Source organism: Antechinus flavipes, chromosome 3 (genome assembly GCF_016432865.1).
Source record: "Antechinus flavipes isolate AdamAnt ecotype Samford, QLD, Australia chromosome 3, AdamAnt_v2, whole genome shotgun sequence".
Classification (NCBI taxonomy): Eukaryota; Metazoa; Chordata; class Mammalia; order Dasyuromorphia; family Dasyuridae; genus Antechinus; species Antechinus flavipes.
This window is the reverse complement of record NC_067400.1, coordinates 272,160,266-272,186,099: the sequence shown is the minus strand read 5'-3', so window position 1 is coordinate 272,186,099 and position 25,834 is coordinate 272,160,266. Positions and strand designations below refer to the sequence as shown.

At 33.5% G+C, this 25,834-nt stretch overlaps 1 protein-coding gene across 1 annotated transcript in view; it reads right to left on the bottom strand.

The window, feature by feature from the left end:
- Positions 1-25,834, bottom strand: part of DMD (dystrophin) — a 2,219,276-nt gene that overhangs the window by 249,874 nt on the left and 1,943,568 nt on the right. Inside the window, exon 61 of the mRNA XM_051991017.1 lies at positions 22,368-22,446. Within this exon, the coding sequence (XP_051846977.1) occupies positions 22,368-22,446 (79 nt within the window). The remainder of the gene's footprint in view (positions 1-22,367; positions 22,447-25,834) is intronic.

Below are 25,834 nucleotides of genomic sequence, written 5' to 3'. Positions count from 1 at the left end.
TAGGGCTTCTATAATTTAACTAAAAGGCCAAATTACATTTGAACACTTTTCAAAACTATTAAATTGAAATAAGGACAGCATTTTTACATCTATTTCATATATCAAAAGAAAAGGTTGAATAAAAACTTTAAGACCACTTACTAAAATTTTTGAAGATGGGCAGATTATTCATAAAGATTTCAAAAGCATAGAAAATTGGGAAATGTTCCAGAGAAGGTCACATGAGTTATAAATGAGATCTTTGACATCTGTAATAGCTATGGAGATCTTTATGGCTAACTAGAATTCCTCACCACTAATACCCTATATATATATATATTCTGTCAGGCATACAAACACTTAACTCAAACTAAATCACATGGTGAATAGAATGCCACGGAATATAGTAGTAGATTTCCAAGGCACCTTTTAGCATCCAATTAATATTTAATATCTGAAGCCAAGAGATCACACACCATTTCTTGCATTATAACTGTATAAGAGAAAACATCTTATCTAGTTCCAGCTTCTTCTTGTGTGACAATTTGTTTAGAGTATCAAGTCAAGTTTGGCTATCAAGAATTGGGTCTGGATTGAGTGAGTGCTTAGAGGGCTTCTTGAGGGAGCTTAAAAAAAAAAAATATATATATATATATATATATGTATATATATATATACATATACACACACACACACATATATGTATATGTATACACACACACACAAACATATATATATTCAGTTAATATCTGATGAACACTCACCATATACATTATACCAGGTACTAGGGAAATTTCAAATGAAATTGAAACTGGTATCTTACAGGGGGAATGGAGCTCAGATAGTAACAGGTGTGGCAACCTTCTAAGATGGAAAGTATGCATGGTATGAAAGGATCATAGATTCAGACTTGGAAAAGACCTCAGAAATCATCTTCTCCAACTGAGAAACACATGGGAAAACTGAGGCCCAGAAAAGTAAATCATTTGCTCAAGGTCTTGAAGGTAGTAAGTTTCAAGGCCAGATTCTCTGATTCCAGATTCAGATCTTTTACATGAAGAGATTTACTTGAGCTTATATAGAGTAAAATAAACAGCACTACAAGAAAAAAATTACATAATGACTAAAACAACATAAATGAAAAACTCAATAAAAAGAGGATAAACTCTGGTTAACTGAAAAACCAGTAATGATCCAGGAAAACAGATAATGAAACATATCTCCCTTTTCTTAGCAAAAAGGCAAGGGCTAATTAAGGCAGATTATTGTATTCACTGCTAAATGTGATAGTAGTACTGGATATTTTTGCTTGACTATTTTTGTTTTTTTTTTTTATAAAGGATGGCTCAGTTTGATTGTGGAGAAAGACATGGTGAAAAGAGAGGTGATTATTGTGGGATAAAACATGAACGTTACTCAATTAAAAAAATAACTAGTGGAAATTACTGTTAAATGCCATAATATTCCTCCTATGTTTTGTCTGTTTGTACTTTAGTTTCCTTAGCTGTTGAAATGGGGAAAATAACACTTGATAGAGTTGTTGATCAAATGAGTTAATATGTATAAAGTGTTTTGCAAATAATAAATTACTATTGATAGCCACTTTCTCATTCTATTTAATGTCTTCAATATCCTTCCTCAATAACCCAAATACAAGAGGCATTACCTATTGATGGTGACATTTTCCAGATACCCCTGTATGCAAAGGATATGTTTTTGATAGCATCAGGCCCCATAATTTTGAAAGACTTTCTTAAAGAGATCTTACCACTCAAAAGGTTGCCCTCTTGATCCACATTAGAAAAAATCAAGGAGATGAAGAATGTCTACTGTTTAAACTATGAGATGCAGTTGACTAGATGCATTGACCTAGTCCATTCTTACATGTGTCTATAAAAGGACTGTCAAATGGTCAATGAATTAAAGTATATTATATTGTTATCTTTATACCGACAATGAGGTGTTCATACCTACCCTGGTCTGTGTATCTTTGTTTCATTATTAACACTTGGATTCTAAGTTCTATCTTCTTAAACCTCTGGAGAGTTAGAATCTATCAAGTTCATGAAGGAAGGAAGGAAGGCCCTTTCTGACTTATTGGCAAGTAAAATTCCTAGGTATGTGACAAAATTGTTTCTCCTGCAGTCTTCTGATATACTTAGCTGTCCTGATTAGTTTGTCTTCACTAGTTATCACAATCTAAATCTTCCTCCCATGTTGATGACAAATTTCACAAAGTATTGCTTTGATAGCTCTGGTATTATTCAAAATAAATTCCTTCTGTTTTTATTTTCTGCTATCTTTTTCTTCTTTTATCCCCCCCCCCTTTTTTTTTTTTGTTTTATTGTTTTTCCCTGCAGATTTCCAAGTCAAATTATCCCTCAGTTTTTCTTACTATATATCTATTTGTTGTATTCATTGAACATTAAGTGGTGGAGAAGATAGAACACTAGGTCTGAAGTCAGCAAATTCTGAGTTCAAATGTGGCCTCAGGCATTTATTCCCTGTGTAACACTAGGCAAGTCATTTAACAAGTCCTTTAGTTTCCTCAACTGTAAAATGGGGGCAAACAAAGAGCACTTACCTCTTAGGTTTCTTTTGAGGATGAAAGAAATTAGTCTGTAAAATACTTAGTATAGTACCTGATATAATAGGTACTTAACAATTGCTCTTTCCTTTATTCTTCCTCACTACTGATATTCTCTAATTAATCTATTTGTTTCACATATACTTAAGACATTATTTTGTGAGAGTACCTTGAGATACTCTAGAATAGAGTACTGGAAACCAGGAACACGAGGTCAAATCTTGCCTCAAACACTTGCCAACTATGAGATTCTATATAAAGTCACTTAATGTCTTTCTGATTCAATATCTCCAACCTGCAAAATGAGGATGAAAATAGCACCTGCCTCACAGGGTTGTTTTGAGGATCAAATGATATAGTATATGTGAAATACTTAGCACAATACTTGATATATATATATAGTAGGTGCTTAATATATACTTATTCTCTTTCTCTTATAAAACAAATAGGATAATATATGTATATATATATGCATGTATATGAGTATATACTTATATGTTTGTGGATATACATAAACACAAATACATACATATGTGTGTACACATACACATACACACACACACACACATATATACACACACACGCACACACACACACACATATATATGTATACAAATTGATTCCATATTATGGAATATATATAGCAGGATAAAGAAGGCATTCTGATTCTGCTCCTGAAATCTTGCTTCCTACTCTTATTTGGTAAATCTTATCAAAGATCCATTGGCAAATAAATTTAAGATCCTGGGGAACCACAAAACTTCAGCTTTGCTTTTGGAATCCAGGAAGGTAACCCTGGAGATAATGGACTCTCCATTGCCTCTGTAGGTTCTGCTATCCATCCTTACTTCCTTTATTTTTCTCTCTTGAGAAAGTCCCAGAGTGGGGACTTTGGAAATGCCAAAGAGCAGTCACAGTGAGCCGATTCTGTGCTCAGACTGGGACAGCTCAGGCCCAGGAGTTTTGAGGATCTGAATGCGTTAAGATTTTAGAGAAGGTCCTAAAGATCTAGTGCTTAAAATTTCAAAAATGGTAGTGGTGGTGGTGATGTGGTCTAACTTCAAGAAATGAGGGCCAATGCAAGACAGTTCAAAAATCCAGCAGACATGAAGAGATACTGTGAAGGAAGATTACCTCCCAAAGTACAACAGAGGGAAAAGCCTGGCTCTGGCAGAAAGCACCAATTCATGAACTATAGCTGGAGAGATAAATAAATCTAAGAAAAACTTATTCTATATTAAAAGTTATTACAAGTCTAGAAGTTTTCAAGAAAGAGAGAGTCAACTTCAAACACATATAAGAAGAAACTCAAAGGAAAAAATGTCCATAAAGATTACATAGATAACTAGAGGAACTTAGTCAAAAGATAAAAGCTCTGTAGAAAAGACCTTGAAGGAAATTAAGTAATTTACATGAGAAAATAATAAAACTTACTCAAGTAGATTCCCTGAAAGCTAGAATAGCCTAAATAGAAAAATACATGAGAAATAATGGAACAAAATTAAAGAGTTGAAAAAAATTTTAAAAAATATGACATCTGTTATAAACAACTGACCTGGAAAACAGATCAAAAAAAGATGATTCACGAATCACTTGGTTCCCTGAAAACTTTGATTAAAAAAATCTGGTCATTATATTTCAGGAAATCATAAGTCAAAACTTTCTAAATCTAGTGGAGCTATATATTAAAAATAAAAAGCAAAGATATCAAAGTAAATTTAGAAAGATTCTTGTAATCACCTCATAAAAGGAATCTCAGGAATAAAAGTCCTAGGAATGTTATAGATAAAATTTAAGGTTACAAAATATTTAAAAATATTTATAAATACAAAATATTTAAAAAAGGAAACAAACCATTGCAATCATTACCCTTCCCTCCAAAATAACAGTTCAAGAATCAAAGAACTACAGTTCCACCCTTTCCTCCATGTTTTTATACTTTTTTTTGTCATGGACTCCAATTAAAAAATTGCAAGCTCTACTCCCATGTTTCTCTTTTCTAATGTTTTTAAATTTATTTTACCTTCCTCAAATGTTCAGAATAGAACCAATACACCCCTATCCCAGAATCTCTCATCCATATTTCTCTCTCTCTCGCTCTCTCTCTCTCTTTCTCTCTCTCCCTCCCTCCCTCCCTTCCTCTTTCCCTCCTTCCTTCTATCATTATGAACAGACACAGGCACACACACACACACACACACACACACACACACACACACAAAACTTCCTCAATATCCTTTGAAGACATAAAGGTTCTTTAAGGACATTTATTTCTTGTTCTTCCTATTGGAAACATATAGTTCTTTCCTATTGCCCAAATACATTTACTTTTCTAGGTTTCTTAGAGTTCTATGTTATTTAAAACTTTTTCTTTTGGGGGTTCATTCTAGCAGGTCATTGTAGATTCTATCTTTCCTTTTGATATCTGGTTCTACTAAATTTGGACAGTTTTTGTTTATTATTTCTTGAAATTATCATATAAAAAGGGACAAAGGAAAGTTGAATACACAAACACATTGTTTGGTGCAAAATATATTAAACTCTTCAGGAGAGGGACAATGATAATGAGGATAGTCAAAAGCAAAACTTACTTTCTGATTCTGAGGCAGAGACAAAGTGGAAAACAAACAAACAAAAATTAATAACTAGAAAACTAAGATGCTGTCTTAGCTTGCTCTTTAGAGAATTGGGGAGTAACTCTGTGCAATGTGGAATATTGGCATAATGGAATAAAAATGACGAGAGATTATTTCAGAGAATCCTGGTAATATGAACTGATATAGAGTGAAGCAACTAGAACCAGAATAACAATTTATAGAAGGATAGCAATATTGGTTTGGTTTTTTTTTTTAGGTCAAATATAGACAATTTATTTAAACATATTTCTATATTTATCATATTGTGCAAGAAAAATCAGATCAAAAGAAAAAAAACAACAAAAAGAATAAAGGAAACAACAAAAAAGTGAAAATATTATTCTTTGATTCACATTCAATCTCCATAGTTGTCTTTCTGGATGCAGATGACACTTTTCAATGCATAGCAATATCATAAAGAAAGTTAATTTTAAAAGATTTAATAACTCTGGACATTTCTATGATAATCAACCAAGTCTTCAGAGAACTCATGATAAAGCATAGTACTTATCTCTTAATAGAGAGATAGTGGACATGAAATTCAGAGTTATGTGTTTTTTGACAAAGTTATTCTATAGATATAATGTGGATTCATTTTGCTTGTTATGAATGTTTTTTTTTTTCCTTCCCTTTGAAGGGAAATTTGGAAATGGAGATTAACAATAGTTATGACAAAAAAGGGCCATTGCGACATATTTTAAAATGAGAGAAATAAAGTTCAGAAAGAAGAAAAGGCAGTTTTAAAAGTAAAATGGAATTTATTATATCCTTTTTAAAGAAGGAAATGGTATAAAATGAAGACACATTTTCATACAGATCTTTTTGTGTTCTACTATTTATCAAAGTTCTCTTTTTATATTTTAGTTCAGAATTTTGTTTTGTATTTAAGTTCAGAATTTTTTTTCTTTTTTTTTTTTTTTAAACTTTTTAATTGACAGAACCCATGCCAGGGTAATTTTTACAGCATTATCCTTTATCCTTTACACTCACTTCTGTTCCGATTTTTCCCCTCCCTTCCTCTACCCCCTCCCCCAGATGGTAAGCAGTCCTTTATATGTTAAAAAGGTTACAGTATATCCTAGATACAATATATGTGTGCAGAACTGAACAGTTTTCTTGTTGCACAGGAAGAATTGGATTCAGAATGTATAAATAACCTGAGAAGAAAAACAAAAATGCAAGCAGTTTATATTCATTTCCCAGTATTCTTTCTTTGGGTGTAGCTGCTTCTGTCCATCCTTGACCAATTAAAACTGAACTAGCTCTTTTTATCAAAGAGATCCACTTCCATCAGAATACATCCTCAAATAGTATCATTGTTGAGGTATATAATGATCTCCTGGTTCTGCTCATTTCACTTAGCATCAGTTCATGTAAGTCTCGCCAGTCCTCTCTGTATTCATCCTGCTGGTCATTTCTTACAGAACAATAATATTCCATAACATTCAAATACCACAATTTACCCAGCCATTCTCCAATTGATGGGCATCCATTCATTTTCCACCTTCTAGCCACTACAAACAGGGTTACCACAAACCAGAATTTTTAAAATGAATATTTTTAAGTAAAAAATAAGGAAACATTTCCATATGTTGTAAAATCCTCTACTTGGACAGCATGCTTGACCATAGCCTCACATCCAGATTAGACAAAGGAAGGCTTAGGCGGGAAGAATATCTTGAGTTTCATGTTTCTGCCTTAATGTCAATGCTTTCTGTTTGTTGATTATCTCCAATTTATCTCTATATGTCTTGTTTTACATAATTATTTGCATTAAATAAGACAAAGAAAGAGAGGAGAAGGTAGGGGAGAAAGGAGAGTGAGAAGGGGAGGGGAGAAGGAAAGAGTTAGGGATGAGAGGGGAAGTGAAAACGAAAGGGAGAAGGCTGAAAGGGGTCTTATCTTCAGAAACATACTTGGGAAAAGGGCTTACACAATTCTGTTCAACCACTTCCATTTCTGGCCCTCTATGTTTACAGTCTGATCAGGTATTCACTATACAATCTTTTATAACAGGCAATTCCCTCAGTGATCTCAGCTGACTTTTGTCTTTTGCCCAGTTCATTTATTTAACTCGTAGACACACAAGACTATAAGCTTCCCAGAGATCCTTGTTGAATTTTAACTATTGTTACACACCTAACCATGCATGGTGTTCTTTATGGAGAGGGAAATAACAGACACAGCAAGCTACCCAAGAATCCTGTTACTCATATTGTTAGAGTAGTTTCAGTAAGGATGACTTCCACACACTGAATAATTTCACTATACTCATTATTAAGAAGAAAGTAAATGAAATTGCTGAGAATAGTTTGAGTAGACACAAAAGAATGATTCTTACACCAGACTGGAAATCAAGATTATTTTTCTCTGTTGTAATATCCAGAATTATAGAAAAAAAAAATCCAGAAACATAATCTTTAAACATGCAATTTATGTTACTTTGTGTAAAATAAAATACATTTTGTTCTCATCTTAAAGTACTCACCAAAAAATCTTTTGCAATTCCAAATGGGTTCTGCTATGAAAATGGAAAACATCCAAACGGAAAATAATGATTTTGCCCATAGGGATGCAGAACCACCATTTTTATTGTACAAAGCTTTGTTTTCTGGGACAAATGACAATGAATCATGCTAGTCCAAACTCACAAAAACCTTCATTTTCTGATCGGCATAAAATATAGTATTTAGAGTTAGAATTTTCCTCAAATGGCATATAATCTAAAAGCAGCGATGTAAGTGTTGCTAATCTCCCTTAACCTTGACATGAACTGCAAAACCTTCACTCCCTTTATCTTTTTAGGTTTAGCATCAACCTGGGAGTGGGCTTCGGATGATGTGGATTATATATCATAATAATAATTAATTTAATAAGAATATGGAAAAGTAGGCATTCATAAAACAATTGCTTATTGGCTGGCTGAAGAAGAAGAGAGAACTGGTTTAAGATGCATTATGCAAATTATTTCCTTAGTGACAAAGATAATGAGAGACTTAAGTGTGCCTGTAAGAAGCCAGCAGTGTATTGCTTATACACTTGATATTCTCTGCTCCAAACCTCTTACTATCTACATTATTCTTGCCGTGACAAAAGCATGTTGCTAGAATCACCAGATCATTGGAATCTAAAATGATATGATAGAATATAACCCAAATTCCACCAGGATTTTTTCATTAGGTGATTCTTACAACGTAAGTTATTGTCAGCACATGTTTCAAATTCATCCCTTGATGGCAATGGTAATAAGGGCAGAAATACGCTGTTAAGCAAAATGTCAATGATAATTACTGAAACAAAGTTTTTATTCTATTTTTCCTTTGCTAAGTGTATATAAGAGATGAGGTTTTGGCACTTCTGAAGAATAAAATGACCTGTTTGGCCATATGAGTCAAAGAGAAACTACAAATGTTGAACTTCCTTTGGCTAGAAAGAGAAAAAATTAAATGGAGGTTTGATTAAGGCAGTTAAGATTATAAAGCCTATAAGTAAAACCTGATCAGTCTGTTCTTTTACTGTGTCTCATAATATGAGAACAAGAAGGTCACTCAATTAAATTAATGGTTTTAAAATTTAGAACAAATAGTAAAATGGAAATTCTTCTTTAGATGGTACCTAGGAAGCTAGTAAAAATGCAGTACTGCAAGAGAGGCCTCAAGGTTAAGTGCTGGAACAGAATTTTAAAAGCACCATGTCATCACAAACATCATAAGCAGTTGTAGCTAAGCACCAAAAATAAGAGTATATTAATTAATTCAACAGATACTCACTGAGCATCTCCTCTGTGCAAGATATCATGTTAAAACTTAAGATTCAGTGGGCATTCCCATTTTCTGCAATGTAAGGAAGAAACCTCCCTCTCCTACCATCAAATCTACCCAAAATTCTAGTCTACCTAGTCATTTATATTCATTCATTCATTCAAGTGGTTATGTCTATTATGCACAAAGCACAGAGTTGGCTGCTTCTGAAGCATCTTTTCAGAAAATGCTTTTTTCTGGAGCTTAGATACTAGATTTCTTTAAAAGAATCTATTTATCTCTAAAAGTACCTAACTAATAGAGATCAGCCTTTTATGTTAACCTGCTAAAAGTATTGTACAGTGGTTTAGAGGTGGGCTTTAAAATGACATTCAAAGCAAATAGTTCACAAAAATATGAGAGTTGGAAGGAAACTCAGCTCTCCCCAGTCTGGCCTATGTAATATAATAACTAACACACTCAATTAAAATAGTTGTTCTTACATAAAGGATAGAACTGGGATGGTTTTGAAGCTAAGGTGATCAAAGCAAAGCTTTTGTCCTGGGTGATGTGAGAATGAGAACAGTTGGGTTACCAGCAAATTCTGGGGAAATGCTACAAAAAGCTGCTAAATAACATGAAAATTGTGTGGTCCGGGGATCAGTATAAATAAGGGAATGTGGAGTAGCTAGGGAGAGATTCCCTAGAAAAGATCAAGGACCTTATATAGGAAATTAACTATTAGCTTTTTAAGGCATTAACTTCTTTTGTATTCTGACCATATACTTTTGTTATAACGTTACCTTCTCCCCCTTTTTTCAGCCATCCATTACTTCTGAATATCCAAGTAGAAGAGGCCACAAAGTGGGATACACTTAGTGGGATACAAGAGGAATAACAAAAGGGAAAAAAAAAGATTACTGTTTTGAGAGGATGGCTTAAAGTGTGTTTTCCTATCACATAGGTCTATATTGTGTAGTGGAGATAAATTTGTTGAGTTTGTGGGAGTGGGATTCATTTTAGGCTATTGTTTCATCATCCCAGTTTACTCATTGGAAACCCTTATAGTTGCCCAAATCATTCCTCATAATTAACAACAAAAGCAGGAGACAGTGCTAAGATTTCTACTGACATAGACTTTAATAGGTTAGAAAGGACCTAGAAATATTCTTAACTTGAGCCCACTAATGCCAGCACCCTCTTTGTTGATCTCTATAAGGGTGATATCCAATGAGAACTGTTATCTCTGACATTAGATGTCTCCCTGTGAAGATTTGGATTCTCTTCAGTACTTGTCTTACAAATAGCTCACACTACTGTTGATTTAGGGAGGTAAAAGCAGTATGTCTAAGTGAAAGATGCTATTTTTGCTCAGATGACCCAATACACTTACTTTCTCCAGAACAATTTAGAAAATACACCAGACCAAATTTTGAGAGTGAATAATTTTTCAGGCCAAAGTAACTTAGATGATAGAGAGCTTTGTGAACATCATAGTATAGGCTGACTAGAAATACAAGATTAGCAGTAGCAGTGAGGAGCCTTTCAGTGTCATGGACAGTAAGGAGGCTAAGACTGAGAATCAGAAAAGGAAATATTGAGGTAAAAACAGATCCCAGGGGATTCCTGAACTAGCACTGCAAAAAAAGGGAAGAGATACTCATGCCAGCTAGATGTTGCCCTCAGAAATGAGAAGTTAATACTTAAGTCCAAATTCAAGTAGGTTGGAAGAATGAGAAAATAAACAAAAGCGCACCTGACCATAAAGAATTAACAAGGAGAAATGGACACTCAAACACATAGAAGAGAAGAATAACCTGAAACTATCTATAAGTAACTCCTCAAAGAAAAATGCAGTTTGACAACAAGCACAATAAAAATTCCAAGAAGAGCTAACAAAAAAAAAAAAAAAAAAAAAGAGTCAAAAAAATTATAAAATCCAAGTAAAATCCTGAGCAGGAGGGGGAAAAATGGGAGAGTTATACAAGAAAGTTATTAATTAGAAAGTTATTAATAAGAGGATTAATAGCTTTTTAAAGGAAGTACAAAACACTATGGAAGAACATAATTCCTTAAAAATCAGAATTGAAAAATGGAAGGAAATGATTTCATGAGAGTTAAGAAATAATAAAACAGGGTCAAAAGATGGAAAAAAATGTGAAAAAATTACTTGGAAAATAGACTGAAGAGAGATCATTTAAGAATTACTAGACTACCAGAAAGTCAGGCATCTTAGAACCAGAGGGCAAAGTAGAAATTGAAAGACTCTTCCAGTAATTTCATTCTTTAAGAATGAAAAATCCCAAGGATATGATAGATTCATAACTACCAGGTCAAGAAAAAAATACTTCAACTAACTAAGAAAGAATTCAACCATCATGGAATCACAGTCAAGATCACATAAGATTTAGCAGTCTAATTAAAAGAAACAGGTCATAGAATATGATGATCTGAAGGCAAAAGGATCTAGGAATATATCTACAAATAATCTCTCCAGCAAAACTGGGGACTCTAGGGGCAAAAACTATAGGGAGAAGAATGGATATTTAATGAAATAGTGGACTTTTAAGTAAGCCTGATGAAAAGAGCAAATTGAATAAAAAAATTAACATTCAAATGCAACTCAAGAGAAACATAAAAAAAGTAAATATGAAAGAAATCATAAAGGGCTAATCAGTGTTATACTATTTTCAGTCTTATATGTGCAGAGGATACATATAACTTCTCAGAATTGTATCATCATTAGGGATGATAGAGGGATTGGGTGTGATTCCATTATGTTGATATGATCTCAAAAGAAGAATAGATGGATGGGGAAAAGGAACACACTGGAAAAGGTTAGCCTTCGTATAGCTAGCCATCATAACTGTGAATATGAATAGGATGAACTCATTCATAAAAGACAAAATACCAGAATGGATTAGAAACAAAATTCAAAATCCAGAATCAATGTTGCTTATGAGAAATACTAAAAACAGAAAGATCCATCTAAAATTAATTAACCTATCATATTTCTCCTATATATATAATGTTGATACATATACTAGGGAAATGGAAAATAGAAAAAGAAAAATATAGACCCTTTCCTCAATTAAATATTGGTGCAAAAATTTTAAATTAAATCTAATAATACTAGCAAAGATATTATAGCAATATATCACAAAGATCATATGGTATGACCAAACTAGATTTGTCTTAAAAATTCAAGACTTGGTTCAATATTAGGAAAACTATAAGCAAAATTAACTATATGAATAACAAAAATAGCCCAAATCACATAATTATTTCAGTAGATTTAGAAAAATCCTTTGACAAAATACAACGTTCATATCTATTAAAAATGCCAGAAAGCACAGGAGTAAGTAGTGATTTCTTTAAAATGATGAACAAGCATTATCCGTACTAGGGAAAAGCTGGAAACCTCTCCAATAATATCAGTAGTGAAATAAAGATAACTATTATCTGTACTATTATCCTAGAAATTCTAGTTTTAGCAATAAGATAAGAAAAAGAAATTGCAGAAATAAGCAATAGGCAAGAAGGAAACAAAACTACCTCTTTTTGCAAATGATGTGATAGCTTACCTAAAGAACCCTGGAGAGTCAACTGAAAAAGTAATTGAAACAATTAACTTCAGTAAAATTGCAGAATATAAAATAAACCCACACAAATCATTAGCATTTCTGCATATCACTAACAACATCCTACAGGAAAATATAGAAAAAAAATTCTATTTAAAATAAGTCCAGATATTATAAAACACTTGGGAGTCTAACTGCCAAGATAAATCCAGGGTTCTATGAAACACTTTTCACATAAAGACAGATCTAAATAATTAGAGCATTATTAATTGCTTATGGATAGGTTGAGTCAATATTACAAAATGACATTACCTAAGTTAATTTACTTATTTAGAGCCACAGCAAGATAATGAAAGATTAAAATTTTAATCGAATCATTGAATAGTGATAAATATCAAACTGTGCTACAAAGTTGTCATCAACAAAATGCTTTGGCACTGGTTAAGTAATAGCTAGGTTGATCAATGAATAGATTAACTGAATATATATATATGTAGTAGGTTCTTTTCCCAAAAGCAGGGATCATTGGACTCGAAAGTCCAAAGATCCCTGCTTTTGGGAAAAGAACTACTACTTCACAAAAACTGTTGGGTAAACTGGAAATTAGTCTAGTAAAAATTAGGTGTAGATCAACATTTCATACCAGATACCAAGATAAATTCAATATAAGCAAATTAGCAACAAAAAGAAGAAATACCTGTCATATCTTTGAACAGGAGAAAATGTTATTATCAAACAAGAGATCAAAAAGTTCACGGGAGAAAAAAATGGATAATTTTGATCATATAAACCTTAAAAGTTTTTGTATAAACAATTTCAAGACTGCTAAAAAAGCAGGGGACTGGATAAAAAAATCTTTGCAGCAAATTACTTTGATAAAGATCTTATTTCTGATACACACACACACACACACACACACACACACACACACACACACTGTGAGGTACCATCCTTCACAAAGATAGCTGACAAAAAAGGCAAATGACAAATCCTTAAGAGTTTGTGGGGAAATAAATACACTAATGTTCTGTTGGTAAAATTATAAACTAGTCTAATTCTCAAAAACAAATTGGAATTCTGCCACACCCTTTAACCCCCAAATACTGATATTACATCTGTATCACACAGATGGAAGAAAGAAGAAAAGGACTCAATATGTACAAAAATATAGCCTTTTTTTTTTTTTTTTTTTTTGGTGGTGGCAAAGCACTGGAAATTGAGAGGATGTCCTTTAGTTGGAGAATGGTTGAACAAGGGATATGATCTATAAATGTGACACAATACCATTGTATTATCAGAAATGATGAAGGGGATGGTTTCAGAAAAAACAAACAAACAAACAAAAAAAACTTATCAAGTCCAGCTCATGCTGTTGTGAGTCCCTGAGAAATAGGAGAAAGGTTTGCCTAGTTAATCTTTCTGCCTAGTCCAAAAGTAAAATTAGGCAGAGGGTGGTCAATGGCATCTTTGGAAAAACTTGGAGAGCATTGGTTAAAAGTTTTGATTTCACTCACCTAGAAGTGGCTTTCTTCATGATAGAGAGATGGTCAGGGGATTCTGGAAGAGGAAATCAAAACCAGAGCAAGCAGAGGGAAGATGTTATCTTAGGCTGAGGGGCAGATTGCAAGCAAGCTGCTTATAATCTCTTTAGCTTCATTAAACTCTTTAGTTATCCAAATATATTTTTGTAGTTATTACATGGCAGGCACATCTTTTGAGCACTTCTGATTCTGTTGGCCAGCTTTCAGTTCCTGCTTGCTGCCACCTTGATGAATTTTTAATTGCCCACAGGCTCCAATGTGATCTTTTTGATTGGTGATCATCATTTTTGATCTGATGACATCATTGCATGGATGTTTTGGGTTTGGAAAAGTGGTTGTAATTTTGGCTATGACTGTTTTTTTTTTTTTTTTTTTTTTGATTAGAATAAACTTGATATAATGTTCTCCTTGGGTGGTTTATTTCTTAGCTTAGAATGGTGATCTGGGACATTCATTCCTGAGTATAATATACAGTTTTGGTCCTAGTGTGGCAATGACAGGACTGAGATGATGTGCCTTAGGCATTAGTTGTTCTGCTTAGGCTTTGGGCCCTAAGGGGCCTGGTTAAGTTACATGTCATTAATGATTTAAATCATATGTGTATGCTTTGGTCATGGGAATTTAGAACATGATTAGGTTGAATGCACTAAGGGTCACTTTGGGGGGAATCTTAAAAATCAGTATCAAGAAGAAGGGGTAATTATTTGAATTTGAATTTGTTGATTCTAACACAGGGTGCTATTATTGACTTGGATTTACTCCCAACGGGAGTTTGCAGACTGTACCTGTATATGCTTGCTGAATGTTTATATATTGTTACTCAGTGTTTGTTTATATTTAATAAAAGGGGCTTAAAAATCACTATTTACCTCACTGACAGTCTTTTCAGATCTGAATCTTGCATTTGGGGCTAGCCTACACATGATCCTGGACACTACTCTTTTCCAACAAAGACAGCCACTGATTTATAATTTCCCCCACTACATCTACTTTCTCCATACTGTCTGTCCTTATGCCATCAATTCCAATGTAATTCCATTTTCCTCCCTTCACAGCCTTCACCATATGTTTAGCCATTATTTGATCCAAAGTCATAGTGTCATTAAACTTACCACCCCAAACTCTGTTTTACCCATGATCTTTTTTTTTTTTTTTTTTTTTTTTTTTTTTTATTATTACCATGCTGAAGAAAGCTGGAGAAAGTCATACAACCTTGCTGACTGGTTCAAATGCAGATTTGTGATATCAAATGACACATAGCTTATCAGTGCTACTTGACTCTAACAATTCCTTTAGTGGGTAACCTCATCCTTCTCTTTCTTCAGGTACCTAAAGCTGTTCATTAGCCCTTCTTTTTCACCAGAAGAACTCATTTATCTTACTAGGTAAAACAAAGGTTACCTGCTACAAGCTCCCTATTCTTTCCTGCTATAGAATATTTCAGACCATTTCCCCCCATTTGCTTCTCAGTTCTTGTGTTTAATGAAAAAATTACAGTCATTTTCCATGACAAGGCAGCATCTTCTACTTGTACCATTAGTACTCTTTATCTTTTGAAGGCGCTTGTCTTCTCCTCTAAACCCCTTTCATACGTCCATCTTTTTTTCATATTCAAAATTTCCTTATTCACTGACTTCAATGATTTTGTAATACTGTCTGCTGCCAACAAATAGACTCAGGTCTTCCTCTTCCTTAAGAAACTGCCAAATTTAATATTTCTTATCCAATTTTAATTCACAGGCTGTCCTGCATGCTTACAAAGCACTTCCTCCTTACTTTTGCTACTCAGAATTTCTGGTTTCTTTAAAATTTAAACTCAGGTGTCATCTACTAAACAAAGCTTTCTTTGAGTCCCCTCCTTCCAAGTTATTCATACTCATTCATTCATCTAATCTTATTTTTCCTTTTATGTATACATGTTGCATCTAGAATATAAACTTATAGAGAGCAGAGATGTTTCATTTTTGTCTATTCTTACCCATCTTTCTAGGTTCAAATCCAAATAAATGAATCTTATTCCTTATTCTATTTAATCTATAGCCTCACCTTTTAATCTGAAGAGCCATAAAACATAGCAAGTTTCCCATTATGAGAAATTCTGCTTTGGGGAATGCTAGAAGTTATTAAATGTTATGAGATATTGGGAGAAAAAAATACTGTTGTATGTTCTGGAAAGCTGTTTACTTTTTGCTCTGATTTATTTATTCAATTGCCATTTGTTGAATGCCAGCTACATGAAAAGCATTGAGTGTTAAGAAGACCCAGAGAAGATGATGTCTCATTGAGATGATCAGTGAAGTCTTTGATTTCAATTGTTTTAGATGATGGATGTGATTCAAGATGTGTAAAGACTATAGAGGAGGTATGAGGAGGAATTCTAGATTTAGAATGCAATGTGAGTAAGGACTCAGAGGTAGGAAACCACAATTTCAGAAGATTCATGGTGAAATATCCTGTCCATTACCAGAGAGAGAAGTGATGGACTCAGAATATAGACTGAAGCTTTTCGTTTGTCCTTTTTTTGTTGACATGGATAAGCAGGGAATGGGTTAACTTGTGTCTCCATGTGTGTATTGGGTTTTGTTTTCTTTGTCTTCTCAGTGGATAGAGGAAGCAAAGTAGGAGGTAGAAAATTTGGAACTGAACATAAAATAAAACTGAATTTAAAAATCCAGAGATAAATAAGTACTAGATATATATATATAAGTGACAGAAAGTGAGGGAATCTGGCAGTAAGTTAAACACATTGAGTGGAATAGTGTGGGGGAGTGCTTATATGGATAGGAGTTTTGTGCTTTATTTGGTAGATAGGGTGCTATCAAAGGGTTTTGAGAAGAGAAGAGATACAAACAAATCAGTGTTTATGAAGGAAACCTGAAATCTTGAGACTATTTTGGAGCAGAAGGAAATTAGAAGTGGGGAGACTAGATTCTGTAATAATAATTCAGGTAAGCAGTAGTTAGGTAGACTCTATAGAATTTTTAAACTAGTTCCCTAGTAGAGAAACAGAAAGAGGAAGAATAAATAAAACCAAGGTTCTGTGCATGGATAACAGGGAGAATGGTAATGTCATTGCCAGAAATAGTAAAGTCAGAATAAGGAATAGATAAAGGGGAAATATAACAAGTTCTCTTTCGGACATGTTGAGCTTGAAGAAGTATCCAACTGGAATTCACCTAAGGCCAGTCCTTTTCCCCCTATTTATTAAGCACATGCAGAGCATTATCCTAGATAGGTATGTGTGAGGTACAAAATAAGAATTTTTTTTGCTATCCTGAGTAGGAGGATAAAACATACTTACTTTAATATTTCCATTGATGTGTGATTTCATTGATGTAACTATTCCCTCCAAGTATATAGGTAGCAACTTACAATGCTCTTTCTCAAACTGTGTACTAAATACATGTTACAGAGGTAACATGCATGAGAAAAAGGGGTTGAGAGAAACAGAATGATTTTGTGTTTTTACCTATAATGGTTGTATAGAAATCAGTTGATCAGTCAATCAACAAGCATTTATTGCTTTATTTATTTGTTTGTTTATATGAGGCAGTTGTAGTTAAGTGACCTGCCCAAAATCACACAAGTAGTACCTGTTAAGTGTGTGAGGGTAGATTTGAACTCAGGTCCTCCTGACTCCAGGATCTATACTCTATCCACTGTGCTATCTACCTAACATACTTATTAATCCATTATTACCTGCCACGTATTCTGCTAGATACTAGAAATTCAAAGGCAAAACAAAAACAAAAACAAACAAACCAAAATACCTCCTTGCCTTCAAGGAACTTACATTTTATCAATGGAAATGACATATATATATAAATGAGTAAATATAAAATATATAGGATTTTCTTTTTGTCCACTAGAAACTGGAATGGATCAGGAAAGGCTTTATAAATTGAATTATCCATAAGGCAATCTTGAAAGTAATGTGTAGAATTGATTATATATTTCTAAATAACAAGAAGCATGAAAGGAGATTCACAATTTCATAGAGAATCTTATTTTGTGTTCAATGTCTATGGAAATAAGGTTTTTTATTATTTGAGTCCAGAATAAAATAAAAACAAAGCTAAAAAATCCCCAAAATAACCTATTTTTATCACAGTTTTTGAAGGAAACAAGGGATGCCAACAGTGAAAGGTAAAGATGGAGTGAATTCTAAGGCCTTAAAGATAGGGCAAATTTCTATGCAAAGGCATAGAAAAAAGAGATATAATGTGCATGAGAAATTGCACGTAAGGTACTTGAGAGAGACACAGAGACAGAGACAGAGAGAGACAGACACACAGACAAAGATAGAGGAACAGAGAGAGAGAAGGAAGAGGAAAAACAGGAAGAGGAGGATGAGGAGGAGAAATGCCTAATAAGACTGGAAACACAGGCTGGGGCAAAAATATTAAGGGTTTAAAAGTAAAAGAAAAAACTTTATATTTGATCCTAAGAGTAATAAGGCATCACTAGAGCTCATGGAGTAAGGGAATTACATGGTCCAAATTGTGTTTTGCAAAATCACTTTGGTAGGTTGTATATAGGTTGGATTAGAGTAGGAAGAGTGTTGAGTCCAGGAAACTTGAAACAGGCTGTTGCAAAAGTCAAAAATAGTTTTAAATGTACTGAGGGAAAATATTAAATAAAGAAAAAAAATAAAAGTCCACAGATGAGATGTGATGAGCACCTGAACAAAGGTGTGTGAATAGAGAGAAAGAACTAGATCCAAGAGATGCTCTGGCAGTAGAACTGACTAGACTTAGACTGATTGGATATATAAGGTGAAAGAAAGTGAGAGTCAAGTATAACACTAAGTAATTGGGAAGATTTTGGTGCCTCAAAAAACAGAAATGTTTGGAAGAAAGGTGTTTTTTTGAGGGGAGTAATAATGATTTCTTTTTTGGACTTGGTAAGTTTGAGATACATATGGAATGTCTAACTCAAGAATTAAATAGGTAACTAGGATTGGGTAGACAGTTGAGATTCATTTACATAGAAATAAACCCACGAGAGCTGTCACTGAATAGGAGAATGTAGAAAGAGCTCAAGACAGAGCTTCTGGGTACACCATTATTATTGATGAAGAATCAGTAAAAGAAACTGAGGAGTGTTCTGAAAACATTGAAGAACCAAGAAAAAAGATAAAAGGAAAAGTTAAAGAATAAGTTATACAGAAGGAAGATGTGGTCAAAAGTGTGCTATAGAGAGATCAATAAGGGTAAAGATTAAGAAAAGACCAACATAGATTATATTTTTGGACAGTTTCTTTTGAATGATAGATTATTTTGGAAGTCATATTGCAAAGACTTGACTTAGGACTCCAAGGAAAGAAAGTAGAGGCAGTAAATTTAGACCTATCCTTCCCTCTCCAGGAGTTTGACTGAAAAGGGAAAAAAATACATAAATTTAGGAATTGTTAAGGTTTAGAGGATTTTTTAAGGATGAGGGAGATTTGGGTATTTTAAAAATCAATAGAAAACTCTAGAGGGTTATATCTTTTTTGTTTGTGGAAGGGTTGGCCTTATAGAGATAAGACAGAGGGAGGAAATTATCTGAAAGGTCTGAGAAAAAAAGGAAATTTTTTCTTTTGAGGCAATTAGGGTTAAGTGACTTGCTCAGGGTCACACATCTAGAAAGTATTAAGGGTGTGAAATCAGATTTGAACTCAAGTCCTCCTGAATTCAGGGTCAGGACTCTATCTACTATGCCATCTAACTGCTACCAAGAAAGGAAGTTTTAAACAGACTATTCCAGAGAAATGAAAATCAAAAATAAATATCAAAAGTACTAAAAACAAAACCCCAAACCCTTAAATTTTAAAAAAGGAACAGATATGCTATTCCTCCATACTATTTCATAGTGACCATCACTAAAAATTCCTACACAGAAACTTTAACAAATCTTTGATCTCCAAGATGTAAGCAGATTTTACCATGTTCAGAGTCATGTGAATTTAAGGAGGTTGGGGTACACTGCCATATTTCAGATAATTTTTCTTAATGCAGGCATTCTTTTGTGTAATTTTTCTAATTACTGATCTTGAGAATTAGGTTAGGAGAGACATTTATGGTATTATACTATATATTATATATATTATATTATATGGCATATATCCTTTTGGTAATCTAGTGTACCATGGCTACTCTTATTTGCCCATTGGCCAGGGGTCAAGCTTCTGATGTAGAGCTGATCGTGAACATTGATTAAGCCCTATGATGATATCATTGTTAGGGGTAGAAGTGTCCTTGACACAGACTAGACTACATCTCTGTAATAACTTTCTGAAGTTTTGTTCCATCTACCATGAGAATCCCAGACATCCTGGAACTTTTGATCAAGAATTTTTTATTTTTTTTTCCAAAGAAAGTTCTGGGCAATGGTCTATTTCAAGTAATGCTTGACAATTAATAAATGTCAGTAGTATAAATAATATAGTCTCTTGGAGTTGGTCCTAAATGGGATTTACTTGCAATTTGATCCACATTCCACAAACTCACTCAGAGAATCTGTTGTTTTCCTCTGCTTTTTTCTTCACTATTTCATATATAAATGAGTATTTGTAGTTGGATATCAACATGTAGTTGTATACCACATTATTAGTAGGACTGGTCATGAACAATTAAGGATATTGAACAATGTTCTATTTAACCTATAACCTAAGTCAATACATCAAAGACCTCCAAGAATTCCCTATATGATTATAGATGGCAAACAGTCTATATTCTTAGTAGATAAAAATCTTAAAGAGCTACCTCAAGCTAAGAGAGGCTAAATAATTGACCCTTCGTCACAAAGCTAATAACTGAGAGCAGAATGTAAATTCCAGCCTTTCTGACTCCAAGTCTCATAGTCTACTGTGTTTCACTGGCCATTTAACTATAACCTCTAACCTCTAACTTCTAAAATTTATAGTCTCCACTCCACAGAAGCTTTATGCACTAAAAGCCACAATCCAATCAGAAACAGAAATCATGGGTCTGCCAAAAATCTGTTAGGACGATTTTTCTGTTGGAATCTTTACAAACTGCTAACTCATTAGAGTTGATAGATTATTGATCTAATCTTACAAAGAGATGTTTTGGGCCAGAACCTGAAACAAGATACTAAATAGAACTAATTGATACAATGCTTGTGTTTACACCTTTACTCATTGGAATTCACAAGTGTGGGAGATTCACAAAGTTAACTGTGTAACTTTGTGAATTCACACCTTCCTTGAAGCTCTTAGGGCCAGAGAACACTATGGGAGAAGACCCATAACCCCTCTTTCTCATATCCCACAATTCCTCTCTCTCATATATAAGAAACAGACAGAGGCTCTTGGAGAGAGATTTATTCCATTTTCCACTTGGCTGGCTGGTAGCAGAAGAGAGTTCAGCTGAATTACATGGAGAGTGGGGCTGAACTGGAGGCTGAAGGGAGCAGAAGCAAAGGACAAAGCTTTCAAGAGCTCTTGGAACCAAGCAGAGAGATAGGTCTCTAAGCTAACTGGGCTATATTGGAGACAATAAAAGATCTGAACTTTTATCACTTGGCTGCATTTGGGGTGATTATTACTTTCAACTGCAACTAAGGCTGCCTCCAGGAAACCTCCCTGAGAAACCTGCTCTCCCCCAGAGAGAACCATCATATTATATTATTATATATTTTAAAGAAGAAAATCACCACATTTTTCTTTACATGGAATGATTTCTTTTTAACTTGTGATAGGAAAGCAATGTAAGAAAAAAGTACTAGAAAAAATTATAAATTCAAATGATGGGAGAATGTGAAAAGAATGAAATTAGAGAAGGACAACATTACAGGTTCTGGTCATAAATATAAGGCAGGGAGCATTTGTACATAGAAACTTGTAGATTTATGTAACTATAATTATATATATAAATATATAGATACACATATAAATGTAAACACAAAAATATACATGTATTTACACATATAAGTGTGTGTTTGTAAATGTATATGTATATATGTATAAACATATCTTTTTTTTTCTTTAAGCATGCACTAAGCGCCTTTATAATCTTATGGAGTGAATCATTTGAAGCAAGAATAAGAACTTTAAAAAAAGAGTAGACAAAACACTAGAGATTATATTAAAGGAGGTAATTATGCATCAGCAGCAAAAATGAATAAGATGACCTAATTGGTCTTCCTCTTGTAATGTTCTGAGCTTCTCCACCAAGTTATATTTCAATATGATTTGTTGTTCCACTGTGGTTGGCACAGATGACTATAATACAGCTCTTATTTCTTATCTCTTAAGATGCAATGAACAGGTTAAGTAATGAAGGCTAAAAATGACTTACTGGAAAGGAAGTGCTGGGATGTGGGGCCAAAGTCCCTGTGGGCTTCATGCAACTGCCTGATGCGCTCATCAATGGCCACCTGGGAGGAAGAGGAGAAAAATGACTATTCTCTCATCATATATAATGAAGAGCAATTAAAATAACTTTGCCCTTTTGGTAAAATCTTTTGGGTTTGGAAGGCTGAGAATACTATAGCAATCATTTATAACCCCAGATAGCAATCATTTATAACCCCAGAGTTTTAATATCCACTTACTGCATATGGCCTTTGAGACTCATTTTTTTTTTTTTTTTTTATCAAACTAAGGCCAAAACAAACAAACAAAAAAATTCCCCTTCTCAACAATGTTTACATGAGTAATTTATACCCTCACTTCTTTGCTTTTCCATAAACTATTATGCCAATTAACTCCATTAGAAAAAAAAAGCTCTGAAAATTCCAAATCTTTAGTGAAAGTAAGATAAAGGATCAAGTTAATTTTTTTCCTATTTATTATCCTATTTATTATCATAATGCAGTGTAAAAAATAATTTGAGAAATATAATGTCTTTTGTCCTTTAAGCTCAATCAGCTCACCTATAATTATTTTCCAAAGTTTGTGTGTTATTGTTAGTGCATAATACCATCAGTGGAATAAAACCAAGGTTTAAAATGTAATGGAAGATTTTCAGATTTGTTCATTTCACATTGTGATGGGGGTGAATAAGGCAATGGTTGGGAGATCTAACCTTGGCATACAAATAATCTTTTCCCCCTCTCTAATAAGTAGGCATATAAAATACATTTAGTAGTGATCTGCAAGCCCATTAAATTCTATGCTGAAAAAACAACACTGGAGGAAGTTTCAAGGTTGCCAGGACCTTTTACCTATTTTTTTTTCCCAAAGCAAATCTAATATCTTTAGCCATTTTATCTAGTATCACAGGGTTATACTAACCAGTGTTGAGTTCTCCTAAGAGGCATAGACCATTTCAGATTTGGTCCATAGATTTCAATCATGTTGAGAAAGAAAGTTCTCAGGGTCCCTAAAGAAAACTAATTCTAGACCATGAACAAAAATACCAGAGCAGCTGCAGAGACACCTGTCCACTTTTATTTTTTACTTTATTTTTTACAGTTGAAGAAACTGGAGCAGATAAGTGACTAGCTCAGAGTCAATAAGTAAACAACTGAGATCAGATTGAATTCATGTTTTCTTAACTCCAGAACTAGCTAAGGTAGTTAGGGAATAAATATCCTATTATTGAATAACACAATGTTTAAGTGATAGACACCAATGGGACTAGCCATCCTTATCAATTTTTATTTCTCCATTCTATACCCAATTTGTTAAATACTTTATTTATTTGCTTATTTATTTATTATTTATTTTTTGCTGAGGCAATTGGGGTCAAGTGACTTGCCCAGGGTCATACAGCTAGGAAGTGTTAAGTGTCTGAGGTCAGATTTGAATTCAAGTCCTCCTGACTTCAGGGTTGGTGCTCTATCCACTGTACCACCTAGCTGCCCCTTGTTAAGCACTTTAAATGAAAAAAAAAAAAAGCAAATTTATATTTCTTTCAACCCAAATTGCTTTGAAAAATGCTTGAGGATAGGATTTAAATAAAATATGTATTATATTAGAACATGGAATATCAAGAAAATAATGTCTTAAAATAGCTAAGGTATTAAATACAAGGCAAGTTTAGTCATGGAATTATTGTTGGGAATAAGGTAGAATGGAAAGCAAATATGTACAGATGATTAAATAACTTAATAGACTTAAAAAAAAAACCCTCAATTCATATACGATACATATGGGCTGGGGATCGTTATAAGAACGATATTTTATTCAGTAGATATCTATATAATCCAAAGTAAATTAGAAAAATTAAAGCAATAGATGTCACAGATTAGAACATTTCTGGCAATTTTTTTTTTTTTTTTAACATTGAAGAGTATGGTCACAGGACAAATAAGACAAAAACAGAATTTTATATCTATCACTATTTTGCTGAGACAAATGACAGTCTTTTGCTTATTCATTCATTAAATAAATGAATAATTATTATGTTTTTAAGGTAATATATCCTAATATGAAGGTTTGAATTCAGATAGGCTAAGGTTCAAATATATTCCTGGCAGTTTTTAGCTCTGCGACTCTCAAGTTACTTAACCTCTATGAGTCTTAGAAACCTCCTGAGGATTTATCTATTAAGTTATAAACAAGGGAGAGAATTCCTACATCAGAAATTGTCCACTGATGACAAATCACAGATCTTTGATGTATTCTTGTACTTATTAATGGACTAAGGGATATAAGAAATCCAAGATGAGATTCTTGGTCCTTTAGAAACTTATAGTCCATGTGAGAAGGAAGAGAAAAGGAATAGGATGGACAGAGTACTGGGTCTGGCATCAAGAAGATATGAATTCAAGTCCAATCTCAGACACTTACTACCTGTGTGATCTTGTGTCACTGGATCTGTTTGCCTCAGTTTCCTTTACAGAATAATGGGGATAATAGCAGCACCTATAGTGTTGAAAGGTTGTTGTGAGGATCAAATGAGATAATGTATAAAGCACTTAGCACAGTGCCTGACACATAGTAAGTGATATAAAAATGCATATTTTCTTCCTCTTCCCTCTTTCTCCTATCTTTAGTCATATTGTAAGCTCCTAGATGTTTGGACCATATCTTATTTTCTTAATATGTCCAATATCTAACCCAGTATCTTGTACATAGTAGCTAATCAAATCTCCTTGTTCCTAATTCTTATTTATTCTTTTCTTATTTATTTTCTATTTATCATGCACATACCTTACTTGTACCCCATTGTTTGCTTTATTTTTCAGTGTAGGAACTATATTTTATCTGTTTTTTTATTCTAGGCACTTCGCATAGTACCTGGCACAAAATAGGTGTTTACAAATAAATGTTTACTGACTGATTCGAATAGGACTACATCTTTCAAATTCAAGCATTTTCATCTGCAGTTCCTCATGCTTGGAACTCTTTCCCTTTTCATTTCTATCTGCAGTTTCAGGTCAAGTCCTACCTCCTGCAAGATACCTTTCAGTGTCTTCTTTGATCCTAGTATCTTTTCTCTCTTGATTATCTTCAATGTATTCTCCATATATTTTGTTTATATATACCATATGCCATATAGAGACTTTCCCTATTATGGTTTTGATATATTGTGGGTTTAATTAAATGGAAATTTGGGGGGAGTTTTGTGGAAGCTTCAGATGCCATGTGAAGGTCAGTAGATGACACAAAGCCTGTGACCAAATACTTAACCCAAATTTTACACTAAGATACTGTAAACACCCTATAAAAGAGAAAAAAAAATAAAAGTGAACTTCTCTGGTAAGAAAAGGGGGTCAAAAATTTTTATGTGGATTTTTCAGATTCTGGGGGTTGTGAAAGGCACTTTTAATCCCTGTGATCTGGAAGAGATAACTGTAATTGTTTACATATTTTCCT